The sequence below is a fragment of the Orycteropus afer genome, unplaced genomic scaffold (genome assembly GCF_000298275.1).
Source record: "Orycteropus afer afer isolate SDZICR_OR568_19922 unplaced genomic scaffold, OryAfe1.0 scaffold00154, whole genome shotgun sequence".
NCBI lineage: Eukaryota > Metazoa > Chordata > Mammalia > Tubulidentata > Orycteropodidae > Orycteropus > Orycteropus afer.
In genome coordinates, this window is record NW_006921741.1 from 6,354,475 (window position 1) to 6,374,904 (window position 20,430).

A 20,430-nucleotide genomic window follows, 5' to 3' on the forward strand; every position below is an offset into this window, starting at 1 on the left:
CAGCCCTGATTACCATTGCCAACCATAAAAAACTCTCTTCCCCTCCCATCCCTGTGACTACCCCCTTCCTGTGCCATTCTTAACTATGCATTCCTGTCTGTCCAGTTTTCCATCTATGTGAATGCTGCCCCACTGGTGTCTCATGGCTGATTGATCTAAGGGGTGCATCTCCCTAGAGTAGGTGGATAGATCACCCTGGGGTAGGTGTTCTGCATGTAAGTCTTTCTACTGTTGGGTGGAGAGCCAATTTATGGAAGTGAGTCCATTTGTAGGCCTGAAAGGTAACCCAGGCCATAGTCTCAGGGTATTCACCAGTCTCTATCTGATTAGTAATTCTGGTCATTTTTGTGTTTTTGAATTTTGTTTCACATTTTTCCTCCCACTTTATCCAGGATCTCCAGTTTTGATCCCTTTCTGAGTGGTTGGCATTGGTAGCCAGGCAACATCTAGTTCTTCTGATCTTGGGTTCGTGAAGGCTGAGGTCCTGGTGGTACATCTTATCCTTGGACTAATAGTTTCCAGATGCCTTTGATTTTCTTCACTCTTCTTTGCTCCAGATGAGGAGACCAATAATTGCATCTTAGATGGCTGCTTGAAAGCTTTTAAGACCCCAGTCACTACTCACCAAAGTAGGTTGTAGAACAAGATTTTTATGTACTATGTTGTGCCAATTGATCATGATGTCCCTTGAGTCTATGGTCCTGAGTGTGAAGGCCCAGTGATTCTCTCTCTCAAGGTGTTTGGTTGTCTCTGAGAAGTTACTCCAACTCTGTCTTCTGTGCTTCTGTAATGTATGTGGTGAATTTTGTAGCATAAATGCAGATTAAGATTATCTTCAGCCAGATGTATTCTTGGTCTAGGGTATTCCTGTTCACCTACCCCCACCTGATCTTCTTACCTGTCTATGCATTTATCCATAGCCAATGTTTTGTGTTACTGGTAATGCAGTATTGTGCATATGCTAGTATTTGCCTCTGTTGTCTAAACCTTATGTGCACTTTTCAGTGTCCTTCCTTTCCCCTTTTCTTATCCATGAACAAGGCATGTTCTTCCATTTGTGTAGATCCCTTGTAGTTCCTTGTATTAGTGTTTTGTAGTTTTCTTTTATGTGTCTTTTGTGTCCCTGGTAAGATTTATTCCTAAGTATTTATTATTTTAAAATTGTGATTTGGGTGAAAGTTTACAGAGCAAGTTCACTTTCCATACAGCAGTTCATGTACACTTTGTCTCATGACATTGACTACAATTTACCACAATGCAACAGCTCCCCTCCCACTTCCTCCCGATAGTTACCCCTTCTTTGTGTCCATCCCTTCATGCACTCCTGCCCCCTGAGCTGTCTCCCTGTGCATAAACAGTTCTTCTTTCTCTCATGATTGTTCTCTCCAAGGAGTGTACCTACCTCAGGTAAATGTTCAACTCATATGCCTGTCTTTTTGTTTGGCTGGAAGCCACAGGTGTGGGCTCAATTCCAGACCCAAAGGGAAGCTAGGGGCCAGAGTCTCAGTGGTTCCACCAGGCTTCATCAGACCTGGTCCTCCCAGTTTTTTTCCAAATGATTTTGAGTTTTGTTCCACATTGTCCTCCCCCTCTGTAGGTTTCTTATTTTGCTGTTTTTCTAATTGTTGGAGTTGTTGAGTTTGATTCTTTCCTCTTTTTTGGTGTATGCATTTATTGCTATAAATTGACCTCTGAGTACTGCTTTCACTATGTCCCAAAGGTTTTGGTAAGTTGTATTTTCATTCTCATTTGTTTCTAGGAATTTTTTATTTCACTTTATTTCTTCTGTTACCCACTAGTTTTTGAGCAGTGTATTATTCAATTTCCACATGCTTCACTTTTTCCTTGGTCTTCCTATTAATGATTTCTAATTTTTTAGCATTGTGATCTGAGAAGATGCTTTGTAGTATTTCAATGTCTTTTAATTTATTGAGGTTTGTTTTGTATCCTAACATATGGTTTATTCTGGAGAATGATCCATGTGCACTGGAGAAGAAAGTGTATTGTGCTTTTGTTGGGTGGAATGCTCTGTATATGTTTATGAGGTCAAGTTGGTTGATTGTGTCATTGAGTTCTTCTGTATCTTTGTTGAGTTTTTTTCCTAGTTGTTCTGTCCCTTCTTGAAAGTGGTGTATTAAAGTCTCCTACTACTATTGTAGAGTTGTCTATTTTTCCTTCCAATTCAGTTAATATTTGCTTTATGTATTTTGGAGCTCTTTCACTGTATGCATAGATATTTTTTTATGGTGAAGTCTTCTTGGTCAATTGACCCTTATAGCATCATATAGTGTTCTTATGCTGTTTTCACCATGAAGTCTATTTTGTCAGAAATTAATACTGCCACTCCTGCTCTTTTTTGATTGCCATTAGCTTGATATATATTTTTCCACCCCTTAATTTTTAATTTGTTTTTATCTTAGTGTCTAAGGTGGGTCTCTTGTAGGCAGCATATTGATGGGTCTTCTTTTTTTATCCAATCAGCTGCTCTCTTTCTCTTGACTGGTGAATTTAGTCCATTCACATTGAGTGTAACTAGTGATAGGTATGGATTTATTGCTGTCATTCTATTATGTTTTTTGTTGTGTTGTTGGTGATTTCCTTGTTCTAAATATTTTTCTGTGCTGAGTTCATTTTGTTATCAAGTGTTTTTTTCTCTTTTTGTGTTTACGAAGCCCATGTGTTTTCCTTCTTTTTGAGTTTGCTTAGGAAGATTGCTAATTTTCTTTGTGGTTACCCTGAAGTAAATTCTTATCTCCCTAAGTTTGGAACAGTCTGTTCTATAAAGGCATTGTCCTGTCTTCCTCTCCATTAGGAAGTTTTTTAATTAAAACTTTTATTCCCTCTATTTCCTTTGTTGCTGGTGTCATCGGCAGATTGACTCCCTTATTTCTCTATGTACATTTTTAAAAGTGAGCTTATTTTGAGCATATTTTTCTGGTTTGCTTTCTAAATGGTTATTTTGGTTTCTTAGTGCCGCTCTAACAGAAGATATTACAAATGGGATGCCGTTAACAAACAGGAGTTTATTCTTACAATTTTTGGAGGCTAGAAGTCCAAGTTCCAAGTGCCATGCTCTCAGGGCTATGTGAAAGCCCCTTGGCCTTGGGCTTCAGCTCTGCCTCTTGCTCCCAGGCCACTTAAGCTAGAGGCATCTCTTTACTCAGGCAGCTGCTGGCTGCTGAGGCTAACAAGCCCAAGGTCAGCAAATAAAATGGCATAGTCCTGATGTTACCAAACAACATGGTAGGCTATTGATTCAAGTCCATTGAAAGTCCCAAGATTGGCAGAGCACCACAGACTGGCTCATGCAGGGTTCAAGAGTGCCATAAGCTAGAGACCATTCTCAAAGCTGCTTCTTAAATACAGGCAGAAGACCTGATCCTAAAGCAGCTATTAGCTACTTGTGGTAGATCCTACCATGGGGCTGACTGTCAGTCTCATCATGGGGAATAACTATCACCCGCTGCCCAGCCACTCAATCAGGCCCAGCCAAGTTGACAGACAACATTAACTATCACAGTGGTGGTGTCAAGTGTCTTGATTTTTATTTGTTGTTCTCTGTTGTGGGTTCTCTATTGGAAGGACTCCCTTTAGCATTTCTTGTAGGGTTGGTCTGGTTTTCAAAAATTCCCTTAATTTCTGTTTGTCTGAGGATGTCTTGATTTTACTCTCATATTTGAGGGACAGTTTGGCTGGATATATAATTACTGGTTGGGAATTCTTTTCCTTCAAGGTTTTATATATGCCATCCCATTGCTTTCTTTCTTGCGTGGTTTGTGTTGAGAAATCAGAGCTTAATCTTTATTGGTTGTCTATTGTAGATGACATTTCATTTTCCCTTAGCTCCTCCCAAGATTCTTTCCTTGTCTTTGGTTTTGGAAAGTTTGATTATGATATGTCTTGGTGAATTTCTCGAGATCTATCCTGTATGGCATTCGTTGAGCTTCTTGTATGGGTATCTTGTCTTCCTTCACAATATGGGGAAATTTTTCTGTTAGGAAGTCTTCAATAATTTTCTTAGTGGCTTTTTCTTTTTCCCTCCTTTTGTTCTGATATTCCAATTAGATGTATGTTGTTTCTTTTCATGCCATCCCATATAACTCTTAGGTTCTCTTCATTTCTTTTAAATCTTTGTTCTGATTTTTCTTCATACAGGCTGGCATCAAGGGATTTGTCTTCTAGTTGGGAAATGCATTTTTCAGACAGTTCCAGTCTACTCTTTTGTCCTTCCACTATGTTGTCCTTCTCTGTAATTTTAGTGTTCATCTTCTGGATTCCTAATTGCTGTTTTTGTATGAGTTCTGATTGTATATTTATCTTGTTATTTTGTTCTTGAATGAGTTTCCTGAATTCTTCCAGGTTACTGTCTGTCTTCTCATTGTTTCTGTTTATGGTTTCTTTGAGCTCTTGAAGAGTCCTATATATATACCTTCTGAATTCCTTCTCAGATAGTTATATTGCTTGTACTTCTTCCATGATAGGCAATACTTTAGCCTGGGCTTTTATTTCTATTATCTTGTCCTGTTTTTGTTTTGTTTGTTTGTTTGATTTGACATTGTCTGTTGTTCCTAGACATTTTGAAGTTTTTGTCTCTGTTTGTTATGTATTGATTTGTTTCACTGTTATTTGATCTATCTATATCTGAAATGTGGAGCAGGTTTACTTCTTTGGTTTTTAACTTGGCTATACTGGGTTGCTCTCCAGCTCTCTCCCTGTTGGTGAAATCACTGGTTGGATTATGGTTCATTGTGAAGAGGATTTGGAGTTGGGATGAGCAGGTGTTGTCCACCATCTGTCATTGATCCTGTGGCAGAGGAGCTATTAGTGTTGCCTGTCTATTGGATGAAGTGTTCAGTGTAATAGCTTTGGTTGCCTAGTGGAGGTTTAATGTGTTCCTCCTATTGGAAGAGGCAAGGAAGAAAATGAAAAAAAAAAAAAAAAAAAAAAAAAGCGCCAGAAGCAAACCCCAAGAAAAGAAGGTAAAAGGGTTTTCTGTGTTTGGGGTGAGATAATTCAGTCAGCAATGCAGGCATGGGCAGGGCAGCCTAGGTCCTTCTGAGGTGTCTACTGATGATGACACCCTGCTGTCAAAGACCCACAGTTCAAAACCGACAGATGTGTCAAAGGATTAAGGGCCACTACTTTCTGCCTGGATAAAGAAGCTGAAAAATCCCAGTACCCAGGTCACTCTGTGCCAAAAAGAGTCATCAAGAGTTGGACCCAAGCCCACTGCCATGCACCCACTCTGGGGCTCTGCCTACTCTGAGGGATTTCCTCCATTTCTCCTACTCCTATCTGGACTCCATGGGAACCCAAACCCAGGGGGGTCTTGATCTGTTTTCATGTAAGATTATTGTATTCACTCAGAGCCCCAGCTCACCTCGAAAAACTCCCAGTGTGGCTACTCTGAGTCCCCGACACCTGTGGGTTCCATATTTTTTTTTTCCCCTTCCTTCCCTCCTCCTCAACTTCTTGTATTTCTAATAACTCCTCTCTGTCTCTGTCTCTGTTGGCTGAGCAGGTTTGTTTATTTTTTCTAGTTGTTTAATCTTCTCTCTTTCTTCACCTTCACTGACTCAAATACTTTTTCTTCTCCTTAGTTGCTAATAACTCCGGTATCATTATTTGTGTCTGCTTTACCTAGTTACTCAGTGTCTCAGTTGGAAGAGGGACTAAATGTGTGGGTTATCTGTACAACGCCATCTTCTGCTCTTGTCAATATATTGACAGTTTTCTTTGTGCTTCTTATGTTTTCTCTCCTCTTCTGGAATTCTGATTATATATAAATTCTTCCTCTTGATGGTGCCCCACATAACTCTTAGACTTTCTTCATTTCTCTTCATTCTTTTATGTTTGTTTCCCAAACTGATTAGTATCAAGCCATTTGTCTTCTACTTTCCTAATTCTTTCTTCCATTTATTCAATTCTACTTCTATGTCTTTCCATTGAGTTATTTATTTCCGATATTTTATTGCTTATCTTATGGATTTCTAGTTGTTGTTTTTGTATGATTTCTAATTGTCTGTTCATTTTGTCATTTTGTTCTTGTATTGTTTTCTTGAATTATTCTAGGGTTTTGTCTGTGCTTTCTTTCAGCTGTTTGAGAATCCTATATGTAAGTCTTTTGAATTCCTTCTGGATTTCTAGTTCTTGTTTTTGTATAGTTTCTAATTGTCTGTTTATTTGTCATTTTGCTATTGTATTGTTTTCCTGAAATTTTCTAGGATTTTGTTTGTGTTTTCCTTGATCTCTTTGAGGAGTCTATATATAAGTCTTTTCAATTCCTTATCAGGTAGTTCTATTACCATCTCTTCCTCAGGAAGGTTTTCTGCCCCTTTATTTTGCTCACTTGTCAGAGCCATAATATCCATTTTCTCCATATGATTAGTTATTTCTTGCTGTCTCTAAAGCATTAAGATGAGTGGAGGTGGGAAAGTAGGTCTTTTTCTGATATTGGGTGACACACAGTGTTGAATGGTCAGGGTCCTCCACAGCTGTTGTGAGACCATGGGATCTTTCACATTGGTGCTAGCAGTTAGTGTATCCTCTGGAGGTCAGGGAAGTACATCTCCATAGCTTCTGTGAGGGAGTGCTTCCCAAATGGACGGGAAAGGCCCTGTGTGCTTTCACAAATTAGCATCTCAGTAGATGGTGGGGAATCAAGGGGTCTCAGTGCATGTGCAGTCAGCCTGCTGGAACTATCTGTGAGTAGGATGTGTGATGTTGCAGCTGGGCAGACATTGGATGAAGGCACTAGGAACTCTTGCTCATTGTTAGGCAGAGATGTAGATGGCACCTTGCTTTACTCTGGATTTGTATACCTCTGTGTGTGTGTGTGTGTGTGTGTGTGTGTCTGTGTGTATTCCCCATTGGGGATTCTGTGAAATTGCCTTTCTGTGCTCCTCACTTGGGAACACTTTACTTTGTCTTAAGTTGGCTGCCCTGTGCTGGGCCAACTGGTAGGTCACCTGTGATCCAAATGTCTCATTTCACTGTTTTCATCCAGTTTCACTTTGTATGTTAGATCTAATTCCTTACCCTTCTATTTACTGCTCAGGGTTCTAAGACTGTCATCCGAATCTGTTTCACACATCTTTGCTGTAGAGAGACAGCATGCTATGTCTAACTAAGCTATCATCTTGCTCCACCTCTTTATCTTTAATTTTTGAGAGCTTAACTATGATGTGTCTCAGTGTAGATCTGGAGCTCTGGTGGCATAGTGCCTAAGGCACTTGACTGCTAACCAGAAGGCCTGTGGTTCAAACTCACCAGCCACTCCTCAGAAGGAAGATTGGGCAATCTACTTCTGTAGTGATACTGCCTTGGAAACCCAAGGAAGGGTCACTATGAGTAGGATCCGACTTGACGGCAGTGAATTTAGATTTAGTGGTGTAGATTTCTTTGGGTTTATCCTTCTTTTGCTTCTTTGAGCTTTTTGCATATGTAGATTCATGTCCTTTGTTAAATTGGGGAAATTTTTGGTCATTATTTCCTCAAATACTCTTTCTGTCCCTTTCTCTCTCTCATCTCCTCTGGAATTTTGATGATGAATGTATTAGGTTTCTTGTTGTTGTCCCATAATTCCATTAAACAGTGCTCAGCCTTCTTGAACTTCTGTTTTTGTTTCTCTTCAGTGTCTGTAATTTTAACTATCTTATCCTCTAATTCACTTATTCTTTTATCTGATGAAATCTGTAAGTCCTTCTATTGTGTTTCTCATTTCAGTTATTGTGCTTTCAGTTGCAATATAGCTTTTTTTCTTAAGATCATTTTGTTCTTGCATTGTTTTCCTTATTTCTTTGATATCTTTGTGCTTGTTTTCCTTTAGTTTTAAAATTATGTTTATTGTTGCATTATATTCTTTTTTTTCCCCACTATTTGGTCAACTCTAGATGCACTTTTACTCTTAGTCATGTTCATTTGGATGGGCCATTGTTTCTCTGATCTTTGTGTATCTTGTGATTTTTTGTGTTGTTGTTGTTGTTATGTGCCATCGAGTCAGACCTGACTCATAGCGACCCCTCCTTGGGTTGCCGAGGCAGTATCACTATGGAAGTAGATTGCCCAACCTTGCTTCTGAGGAGTGGCTGGTGGGTTTGAACCACCAGCCTTCTGGTTAGCAGTCAAGTGCCTTAGGCACTATGCTACCAGAGCTCCTGTGATTTTTTGTAGAGGTACTGAAATTTTCATGGGTGTTAACTCAGTTTTTGTCAGTATTTGATGTTTTTACCACACTATTTTCTGCAAGAAACTCTTAGGTCAACAGAGCCTTTGACTTTTTGTTAACATTTTCTCTCCCTCTTTATGATAGCTCCTTCTCTCTGGTTTAATTGGGATTCAAAAGTTCCAGATCTCATTTTTCAAGTTTCAATCTCCCTCAAATGCAGCAGAGAACATGCTAGGTCAGTCTGTCCACCAGCAGGGTTTTTTTTTTTTTTTTTTTTTAAATCAGTCTGTCCACCAGGGACACAGTCCCTTCTCTCTGATTATTACTCCCTTCTTCTTTCTGTTTCTGCAATCATATTTTTAGTCAGAAAACTCACACCCAGTAAGTTCCCTTTGGGTCTGGGCAGTGCCCTCAGTTTTACTTGAGGTTTCCTTCCCGGCACTGTTGGGTTGCTTATATCTGAGCTAGTATTCAGGGAAAGCACAGGCAGACTTTCCTCTGTTTCAGGAGGAGGAGGGGCTTCACTCCCTGAGAGGATTTCCAAGAAATCCATCTTGTTGGTTTCAGAGCCTCAGTGGCTCTCTGTGGTGGTTGGGTGAGCAGTTTCCACTTAGGTGCCCCACCTCCTGTAGGGGCACCTTTCTGTGGGAGTTTGTATTAGTCCAGCAGCCAACAGTTACCAGTTGGGGGAGGGGTAGTCACACTCAGATTGGACCCCCAGAGAGGTCCATCTTGTTGCTATCACAGCCTGTTCAATAGTATGTTGGCTGTGGGTTTAGCCTCTACTCAAGAGGCCTGCTTCCTAGCACACAACAGCCTCAGTCAGCAATCCTCAGTGTCAACCAAAAGGAGGAGCAGACAGACCTGAAGTGACTTCCCAGGAGGTCTGTGCTGTTGGTTTCAGAGGCCTGAGCCTCTGTGTGTGCAGGGAAGCTGGTAGAGTGTTTACTATGGGAGCAGACTCCACTGCATGGGCTTTCTATAGCAATTTGCAGGATAGTAGCTGGCAGTGTCTGTGTGTGGGAGGTGCTGGCATACTCCAAATAGACCCCCAGGGAGGTCTGCCTTGTTGCTATCAGATATCCCCTAGAGTATGTTGGCCGTGGGTGTAGCCTCTACTAAAGATGCCTGCTTCTCAGCACACAGCAGCCTAGGTCAGCAGTCCTCAGCACTGACTGAAAGCAGGAGTAGACAGATTAGAACTGATTCTCTTTCCTGTTGGTTTCAGAGGCCTGAGCTGTGAGGTGTACAAGGAAGCAGGTAGAGTGTTAATTATGAGAGCAGACTCTACTGCATAGGTCTTCAGTAGCAATTTGATGGTGCTGGTACACCCCAAATGGACCCATGAGGAGGTCTACCTTGTTGATTTTAGGGAAGGATCTTGGGGTCCTGTCTCTTTGTACAGTCAAGGGCTGTGGTAGTAATGGAAGCAAGCTCTTCTGGGGCCTTTTATCCCAATTCACAGCGGCCAGCAGCCTATATGGCTGGAGCAGAGCTGGGGCAGTGAGAGAAGCAATTTTCCTACTATATGTGACTTGTTGGTTTGTTGATTATTGCCTGCTGCTTCCCTCTGCTACCTGACTCAGAGTCCCTCAAAGATGAGCACCATTTCCTAATTGTATTTGTGGGGGAGAGTCAGAACAATGCTATGTTTATGCCACCATCTTCCCAGAATTCCTCCTGGAACTGCTGTCTTAATTTATTTTTAAATTGTTGGCTGCTAGTATATAAAAATATAATGTTGTTGTTGTTGTTATGTGCCCTCAAGTCGGACTCTACTCATAGCGACCCCTCCTTGGGTTCCGAGGCAGTATCACTACGGAAATAGATTGCCCCGTTTTCCTTCCAAGGAGTGGCTAGTGGGTTTGAACCGCCAGCCTTCTGCTTAGCGGTCACGTGCCTTAGGCACTACGCTACCAGAGCTCATAATAGATTTGATTTTTGAATATTGATCTTGTATCCTGTGAGTTTATGAAACGTGTTTATTAATTTCTTTTTCTTGATTTGGGTTGGTTTTAGGATCATGCTATCTGTGAATGAAGGCAGTTTTACTCTTCCTTTCCAATCTGGATGCTTTTAATTTTTTTTTTCTCCTTGCCTTATTGCACTGACTAGAACATCCAGTACAATGTTCACTAGAAATGGTGAAAGAAGATATCCTTGCCTTGTTCCCAGTATCAGAGAGAAAGCATTCATTCTTCCACCATTAAGTATGATGTTACTTGTTGTTTCTTCATAAATGCCCTTTTTCATATTGAGAATATTTTACTATTCCTAGTTTGATGTGAGTTTTATCATAAATGGATGTAGAATTTTACCAAATGCTCTTTACACATTTATTAAGGTGATTTTTTTTCTCTTATTTTGTTAATGTCATGTGCTATAGTTATTGATTTTTCAAATGTTAGAAAACCTTGTATTCTTAAGGATAAATCCCATTTATTCCCTGTGTGTAATCCTTTTTACTTTTTTATGTGGCTGGATTTGGTTGGCTTTTTTTTTTTTTTTTTTTTTTAGGATTTCTTCATCATATTCAAAGATATTACTCTGTAGTTTTCTTGTGATGTCTCTGTTGGGCTTTGATATCAGGGTAATACCAGTGTCCTAGAATGATTTGGGAAGTGTTCCCTCTTCTATTTTCTGTGTTTGTGAAGGATTGGTATTATTTCTTCTTTATATTTGATAAAATCATCAATGAAGTTTTCTGGGCCTGAGCTTTTCTTCATGTGAAGATTTTAAATTACTAATTCAATTTCTTGTTATAAATTTATTATTTTTTCTATTTATTCTTGCATCACTTTTGGTAATTTTTATCTTCCTAGTAATTAGCAGCTCTGGTAGCGTAGTGCTTAAGGCACTTGACTGCTAACCAGAAGGCTGGTGGTTCAAACCTGCCAGCCACTTACTTCTTGGAAGGAAGGTTGGGCAATCTACTCCCGTAGTGATACTGCCTCGGAAACCCAAGGAGGGGTTGCTATGAGTCAGATACGATTCTACAGCAGTGATTCTGCTTTTTTTTTGGGTGTTTAGTAATTGGGGCAATCTACTTCCATAGTGATACCACCTCGGAAACCCAAGGATGGGTTGCTATGAGTCTGATCCAACTTGACAGCAGTGAGTTTGGCTTTGTTTGGTTTAATAATTTGTCCATTACATCTAAGCTGTCTAATTTATTGGCCTGTAGTTTTTACTTACATTCTCTTATAACTTAAAAAAACTCTGTACAGTGTCTATTAATGTTCCCTCTTTCATTCCCAATTTTTAAATTTGTTTTATTTCATTTTTTATTGTCAGTCTAGGTAAAGTTTGTCATTTTAGTAGATCTTTCAGAATGAATTGTTTTACTGACTTTCTCAAAAATAAAAAAGGAAGCTTATTATTAAAAATAATTTTTCTTTTATATTACATGATTTCTGCTCTAATCTAATCTTTGGTTTGGATCTTGTTTGTTTTCTTTTTTTTTCTTCTTTCTTAAGGAGGAGGCTTAGTATTTATTCTTTAATACAGGGTTATTTATAAATACTTTAATTTTAAAGTACTTTGGAATGTCTCATATTTATATTGTTGATATCTAATTTAATTCTATTGTGGTTGGCAAAGATGTTCTGTGGTGGTTATGTTTGTGTGTCAACTTGGCTGGGCCTGGTTGAGTGGCTGGGCAGCTGGTGGTAGTTATTCCCTATGATGAGACTGGCAATCAACTCCATGGTGGGATCTACCACAAGCAGCTGAGTAGCTGCTTTGGGTATGTGGTCTGCTTCCCATATATAAACAGCAGCTTTGGGAATGGTCTCTAGCTTATGGCATGCTTGGACCCTGCATGTAGCCATGTCATTATTCAGCAGCCTGCCATGCTTTGCCGACCTTGGGACTTACAATGAACTTGAATTAATGGCCTGCCGTGTGATTTGGTAACATCGGGACTGTGCCTTTTTACTTGTCAACCTTGGGTTTGTCCGCCCCAGCAGCCAGAAGCTGTCTGAGTGAAGAAATGCCTCTAGCTTCAGTGGGCTGGGAGCAGGAGGCAGAGCTGGACCCCAAGGTTAAGGGGCTTTTAACCAGCCCCTAGAGCCTTGCATTTTGAACTTGGACGTAAAGCCTCCAAACTGTAAGAGAATAAACTCCTGTTTGTTAAGGCCATCTCATTTGTGGTATATTCCTGTCAGAGTGGCACCAGGTAAGCACAACATGTTCAATTCTTTTAAATTCATTTATATTTGTTTTATGGCTGAGCATGTGACCTATCCTGGAAAATGTTCCATGAACACTTGAAAAAAATGTGTATTTTACCTTCATTGTATCAACTGTTTCTATATGTCACTTAGGTTGAGTGTTATTCAACTATTATTTTATTGCTGAAAAACTCTAGTTCTATAAATTATTGAGAGAAGAGTATCAAAATTTCCAATTGTTATTATTGGATTGTTTATTATCTTTAAAGGAGCTCTGGTAGCATAGTACCTAAGGCACTTGCCTGCTGACCAGAAGGCTGGCGGTTCAAACCCACCAGCCACTCCTTGGAAGGAAGGTTGGGCAATCTACTTCCATAGTGATACTGCCTTGGAAACCCAAGGAGGGGTCGCTATGAGTCAGATTGACTCGACGACACATAACAACAACATTATCTTTAAATTCTGACTGTTTTTCTTCATGTATTTTGAGGCTTTCTTGTTAGGTGAGAGGATAGATATAATTTTTTATCTTCCTGATGTACTGACCCTTTTATAATTATAAAATATCTCCCTTTTTTTATCCTAGTAATATTTCTTGTCTTAAATGTTTATATCTAAGTGACAATCTCTGCCTTTACACTGGTGTGTTTATACTGTTTATAGTTAATGTATTTATTACCATGTTTGGGTTTACATTTACCATTGTGCTGTTTAATGTATGCTGTTTTTGTTATTGTCCTGTTCTTCCTTTATTGTTTTCTTTTTTGCTATGTATTTTTGTGTATTATTTAAATTCCTTTGTAATTTTTTTTGTATGTAGATTGTTTAGTTTTCTCTGTATAAAACTCCTAAAACCAAACTCACCGCCATCAAGTCAATTCTGACTCATAGTAACTCCTCGTGTATTTCTGAGGTAGTAAATCTTTATGGAAGTAGATTGCCCTATCTTCCTTCCATAGAGAGGCTGGTGGGCTTGAACCTCCAACCTTCTGGTTAGCAGTCCAATGCCTTAGGCACTGCACCATCAGTTGCTGTTGTTGTTAGGTGCGGTTGAGTCATCTCCAACTCATAGCAACCCTATACACAACAGAACAAAACACTGCCTGAATCTGTGCCAGCCACATGATCCTTGCTATACCTGAGCCCATTGTAGCAGCCACTGTGTCAGTACATCTTGTTGAGAGCCTTCCCCTTTTTTGTTGACCTTCCACTTTACCAAGCATGATATCCTTCTCCAGAGAATGGTCTTTCCTGACAACGTGACCAAAAGGTGAGACGAAGTCTGGCCATTTTCACTTCCAAGGAGCATTCTGGCTACACTTCTTCCAGGACAGATTTGTTAGCTCTTTTAGCAGTCCATGGTACTTTCCATTCTCTTTGCCAACCTCACAACTCAAAAGTATCAACTCTTCTTCGATCTCCCTTGTTCATTGTCCAGCTCTCACACGCATATGAGGCAATTGAAAATACCTTAGCTTGGGTTAGGCGCACCTTAGTCTTCAAGAAGACATCTTTGCTCTTCAGCACTTGAAAGAGGTCTTTTGCAGCAGATTTGCCCAATGCAAATATTCTCTGCAAATCTTCTTAATATTATTTAGCTATTTATTTTTATTTAATAGCTATAATAAAATAGCTATTATTTTTTTAGTAGTTGCTCTGGAGATTGCAATAAGCATCTAAACTTATCACACTCTGTTGTTGCTGTTGTTAGCTGCTGTTGAGTAGACTGCAACTCATGGCAACTCCACGCACAATGGTATTGGGATCCATAGAGTTTCACTGGATTTTTTTTATTTTCTATTTTTTAAGTACATTGCCAGACCTTTATTCCTACCTAGCCTTTTTAAATCTGGAAGCTCTGTTGAAACCTTTTCAGCAACACATACACCTCCGATGATGGACGGTGGTTTTGCTTGAGGTTCACTGGCCAGCAATAGAATCGGGATTTTCTGCATGGAAAGTGAGAATTCTACCACTGAAACACCACTGCCCTTTTATCACACTCTACTTCAGATTAGTATTAACTTAATTCTGGTAAAATATTAAAATGTTGTGCCATGTAGCTCTGTTCCCTTCCCTTACCTGTGTCCTTTTGTTAGCATATATATTATACTATATATCTTATATGGCCAGCTATACAGTGATAAAAAATTATTGTTTATACAATCTTACGTCTTTTAAAAAATTTAAAGGAGGAAAGGAAAAAATATATTTCTAGAGTCTTTAATGTTAAATCAGATATATATCATTCCTTGTATTTTTCATTTTTTTCTCTGGATTCTAGTCATCATCTGGTGTTATTTCCTTTCAGCCTGAAGCACATTCTTTTGTATTTCTTACCAGGTAGGTCTTCTAATAAAGAAAATTTTAAGTCTTTGATTATATGGGATGTTGTTATTATGCTTTGTTTTTAGAGAATAATTTTCTTGATATAGAATTCTAGAATCATAGTTCTTTTTGTAATTTTAAATTTTGATTGTGACTTGTGTGAAAGTTTACAGAACAAATTCATTTTTCATACAGCAGTTCACATACACTTTGTCTCATGACATTGACTGCAATTTCCCACAATGAAACAGCTCTCTTCCCACTTCCTCCCCATAGTTACTTCTTCCTTGTGCCCTTTCTTCCCATGCAATCCTGCCCCCAGAGCTATCTCCCATGCATACACAGCTTTTCTATTCTCCCATGATTGACTTCTCCAAGGAGTGTATCTACCTAATATAAATGTTCAGCTCATATGCCTGTCTTTTGTTTGGCTGCAAGCCACAGGAGTGGGTTCAATTCCAGACCTGAAAGGCAGCTAGGGGCCATAGTCTCAGGGGTTCCACCAGGTTCTAGAATCATAGTTTCTTTTCTTAAGCACTTTGAATATGTCATTCCACTGCCTTTTGTCTTTCCCTGTTTCTGATGAAGTCAGTGCCATTAATTGTATTGGTAGTTCCCTGTACAGGGTTATTCACACACACACACACCCCCCCCACTTTTAAGATTTTCTCTTTGTGTCTCAACAGTTTGAGTATGATGTGTCTGAATGTGGATTTACTTGCATTTATGCTGTGCTATATGTTTGATCTTCTTAGATACGCAGATCAATATTTTTCATCAAATATGGGAAGTTTTCAACCATTGTTTCTTTAAATATTTCTTGACTTCTTTCTTTTACTATCCTTCTGGGACTCCTGTTGTGTATATGTTGATAGAACTGATGGTATTCCACAGGTCTCTGAATCTTTGTTCATTTTTAAATCTTTTTTTTCTCTCTGTTTTTCAGATTGTATAGTTTCTATTGATCTGCTTTCAAGTTCACTAACTCTTCTGCCATGTTGAATCTGCTGTTGAGCACCACTAGTAAACTTTTCATTTCAGTTATTGTACATTTTTTAATTCCAGAATTTCCATTGGGTTCCTTTAAAATACTATTTATCTCCTTTTTGAGCATTTTTATTTGTTGGATTTACTGTTGTACTTTTCTTTAATTCTTTGCACAGAGTTTACTTTAGTTCTTTGCTTATATTTATAGTAACTGCCTTGAAGACTTTGTTTGCTAAATTCTACTTCTGGGGACACCCAAAGGCATTTTTCTATTGACTTATTTTTCCTCTTGAGTCTGGGTCACTTTTTCTTTTTTATTTGCGTGCTTCATATATATTTTTTTGTTGTTGAAAACTGAGAATTTTAAATCATATATTGCATCAACTCTAGACGTTGTTTCCTCTTGCACTTTTTTTTTGGGGGGGCTGGTTGTTGCTGGAACAAATGAAGTATAGGAGTACAGAGGAAGTTGTAGGATGTCATGTAGAAAGGTAGTATAAAAGGTTCCCTGTTTCATGGTGTACAATTACAGCTTCAATCTTCAAATCCTCTTCTGAATAGTTTTTCATTTTCTGTGATCCAAGGGATCAGGGTGCTCCCTGAAGATATTCTTGGCTGAGCACTAGTACTAAGGAAGCAGATGTTTGAGAGTAAGATTTGGGAAAGAGGTGATCGTTTTTCATGCTAATTAACTTTCTAGGAACCTCATGGTCCATCAAGCCTGTCATTGAGAGATGGCCATATATGACCTATTCATGGTGGGCAGTGAGTGCCCTGAGGCTGAGCTGGTAGCAAGAGTGGGCAGTGGTAGTTCCCTGAGCCTGATTTATTATATCCTCTGTTATACAATAAAATTAGAGGTTGGAAGCTGCCATCGCAATAGATCTTAAGAATTTTAGGTTCCTTGATTGCAGGGGGCTGCAGACACTTCCCCCTCACCCCTCCTATGGTGTGGGTTCTCCTGGACATGAGCAAGGTGAAGGCTAGAAGTGAACACGGACTAAGAAACATTAGAACAGACTGACATCACCCCCATTAAGGAAGATGGTCTGGGTTGTGGAATTACTTCAGAGCAGAATGAAGGATGGAAAAGAGTATGTTCCACAGCCAGGAAATAAAATCAAGTCTTCCTTAGAACTCCCCATTGTACTCTTCCTCTGCCTCCCTTCCTCCTCACTTCCTGATACACTGATCTTTTCCACCAGAGATTTCCTTTTAGCAATAACCAAAAAGGAATGCCTTCTATGCCATAACTCATAGAGAAGTGACCATTTCTGACTAGTGCGGTGCCTCCAGCCAATCAGCTCTCACACTGTGATGAGCTTTAAGGGTGTATATTCCTCCGGAAGGGACAAAACTTCCTGCTAGGTGGGCTGTGCTTTGTGGCTAGTGACTGTCCCCATGTTCTCCATCTTCCTGTGACTCCTGCCCATCCTTCACTTGTGGGACTCACTGCTGCCCCTGTAGCCTTCTTTTATACCCTCATAGGAAGTATAGTCTTCCTCCTCTGAGTGCCCTTGATCTTTATCTGTCATTCTTTCAGGGACTTACCACTTTTCCCCTTATAATGAAATGAATTGTGCCTGCATCTCATCTGCTCCTGTAGATCCTGAGCTCTGTAAAGGCAAGATTCTAGGCAAGATTGCATGTTTCGCAGAAGTGCCAAATAATGGATGAAGAAATGCTTGGGAAGCAATTCAGAGGAGGGTTAGGAAAACATGAACTCCAAGGGCCTTCAGAGACAAGGGTATCATTCATCATAAGCTTGGCCATCTCCCCTTATACCAGAGAGTTCAAATAAAAAAAAACCACAGTGACAAAGATGGCCATTTTGGAACCCATTTATATTGCTGGTGCTACTCTGAGCTTCATCCAGCCCCACATCAGCCACTGAGACTGCATCAGACCGTCTGCACATTCATGGCTTCCTTGGGCCAAGTGTAGCTGTCCAGCGTAAATGAGTCATAGTCTGGAGTGTAGACCAGGGATCTTACAAAAGCCTCCTTGTCTTTGGGCTCCGGGTAGTAGGAGGCCAGGCTGTGTTTGTACGCGTAGTCAAGAACCTAGGGAAAAACATGTTTGGCTGAGGAACTCGATCTAAGGAGGAACCTGCCTAAAGTCCCTTGCTTGGGAGCCTGGGGAAGTAGAATACACCTTGAAGAATCAGACATGTTCCTCCTATGGGCTGTTGTCTTTGAAGCCATGGAATAAGAAGGATTTTGATCTTTCTGCCTGGACAGACAGTAGCTGTACAAAGACTGGGCCAGAGTTAAGAGGCCAAACCTAAATTCTGCCTCTGCTTCAATTGCCTGTGGATCCTCAGGGGCACCAGTATCCTTGCTGAGCCTCAGTTTCCTCATCTGTAAAATGAGGGTAAGGAAACATTTCTCTGGAGTAGTGTGTGGATAAAATTAGGTAATAGGCAAGCAAAAGTGTCCAGTGACATATAATTCCCTTGAATGTGGACTGAATTGGATGAGCATCTGGGAAACTGTTCTTTGGTATTATATTTGGTTTTATGAGAGACTGAGTTTAAATATCCAAAAAAGGAAGGAACTGGACAGAATGGAGTAAACTGTGAGCTGGACTATTGATTTTGAGGGCTGATCCTGGATCCTGCCCTAATTGTGTGTTATCACACATTATGTTTTTTTAAAGTTATTTTTAAAACCCTTTTTATTATAGAAAATTAAAAACATACACATTAGTAAAAATAATAGTATAATAAACCCTGGGTACTCACCATCCAGTACCCAATAATTATTGATGCATGGTCAGTCTTTATTGCACCATGTCTTGATTCATTGGAAACTCATCATCTCTGCCTAGTCTCTACAGTGACATTTTTATGTGAAATAGTCCATGAACCTGATCATCCCATGGCCCCAGCCATTCTGACAGCAAGGAGGGATAAGCATCTATTGTAGTACTGGGTATGAAACTTTCTCACTGGTCTCTTTAAATCTTCTCTACAACTGTGGAGAGAGGGTTTACTGGTCCATTTGGAAGAAGGGGAAACTGAGGCTCACAGAAATGAAGTGATTGATTGGCCCAAGGTTGTCCTGATGCTGATTGGCAGAGCTGGGACTCCAAAGCCTGAGCTCTTTCCATGATGCTATGTAGGCTGACCTTTCTTTATAAATGAGCCTTTATGATTCATTTTTTAAAATTCCACCCACGTTCTGGTCCACAAGACCATGGACTTTGATGACCTTTCTGCCTGGTGTTTGAGAGGAAATCCTGGAGATTTCCCAGAACTGGCCTGGGTGGGTGTTGCGGGTGGGGCACAAACTAAAGACAGGAGTTTCTCAGCTTGCCTCTGGGTCACATGCAATGCAGTGCAAGGAGCTTACGATGTCTCCATAGCTTCCATCCCTTTAGCCTTCCTAAAGTCACAGAAAAAGCAGTTGAGCCTCACTACCCATATTACGGGGGTAGGATGCCCCTTACTTTGATGGCGATTCTCAGAGACACATCTCGGATGGTGCTGAGTGGTGGGTACAGTCTCCCCTGGGACAGATGCTGCTCAGAGACTTCCTGGGCAATTTGCTGGGAAGAGGGACAGAACCGAAAGAAAGAAGTTGAGTTTCTGCCTCCCTAGAACAAGTAACCTATTACCCCAAGCCTCAAGTCTCCCACTGCCCCTCCCACAAAGGAGCTGTTGCAGTTCCCAGTGCCGTCAATACTACCATGTGGCCCAATGGAACTTAATGCTGGGGGTTAAGCAAAGACATGTCTTTTCTGTACTGTGAGACTGGCTGAGGCTTAAAAAAGCAGCATAAGATTCACTGAATTCTAAATCAAACTCAGTATCATAAAAAAAAGATCAGGCTTACTAGTCTGATAGAGACTGGTGAAACCCCCAAAAGTATGGCCCCTGGTCACCCTTCAGGTCTGGAATTGAACTCCTGTGGCTTCCAGCCAAGCAACAGACAGGCATATAAGGTGAACATTTATACCAGGTAGGTGCACTCTTTAAAACAATCAACCATGGGAGATCAGAAAGGCAGTATTTGCACAAGGAGATAGCTCAGAGGGCAGAATCCATAGGAAAGGAGGACACAGGGAAAAGGCAACCACATGGAGGTAGTGGGAAGAGAGCTGTTACACTATGGAGATTGCAATCGATGTCATGAAACAAATATGTATGAACTGTTGTATGGAGAATGAAGTTGCTCTGTAAACTTTCACCCAAATCACAATAAAAAAAAAAAAAAAAAAAAATGAAAAGACTCACTGAATTCTAAAGGAAAATCACTAAGACCAAGATGAATAACCTTCTAGCCTGCAAAGAAGACTCTAGGAGCTCTTCTTGGCTGGTTCTTCAGTCTGTTGCATAGTAGTCCCTGGGTCTCTTACTTCGTGGGTTCCTGCTGCCTCCTATATGCAACTAGACACCATCCTTGGGTGTCCATCTGGCCATCTCATCTCCCAGGATTCAGGGCTCTTTGCATGCTCCCTTCTAGCCCTGGTTCCAGTCTGAGGAAAGGCCTTGCACCAGTGAGTGACATTATAAGTGGGCCTTTTGGGTTAGTGGGATAAATGCCCTAAGCACACCACTCTTGGAACACCACCTCATTCAACTTCCCTTACTGCTTCAGAACCTACCTCTGAGGGTAAACCCTCCTCTGTAAACCTCATCTTTCAGCCCTAGTGGCTGGTGCTCAGCTAGCCATTCAGATTGGCCCCTTTAATGTGGCAACTCTGAATCCAACCCCCACCTGATTTTCTGGTGTTCAGTTTGGGTTTTGGGAAAAGCCACTGGTACTTTCTGAG

At 40.3% G+C, this 20,430-nt stretch overlaps 1 protein-coding gene across 1 annotated transcript in view; it reads right to left on the reverse strand.

The window, feature by feature from the left end:
- Window positions 1-17,555: 17,555 nt before the first annotated feature.
- Window positions 17,556-20,430, reverse strand: part of ME3 (malic enzyme 3) — a 274,892-nt gene continuing 272,017 nt past the window's right edge. Inside the window, exons 16-17 of the mRNA XM_007946273.1 lie at window positions 19,105-19,203; window positions 17,556-17,717 (exon numbers count right to left, since the gene is read on the reverse strand). Of these exons, the coding sequence (XP_007944464.1) occupies window positions 17,556-17,717; window positions 19,105-19,203 (261 nt within the window). The remainder of the gene's footprint in view (window positions 17,718-19,104; window positions 19,204-20,430) is intronic.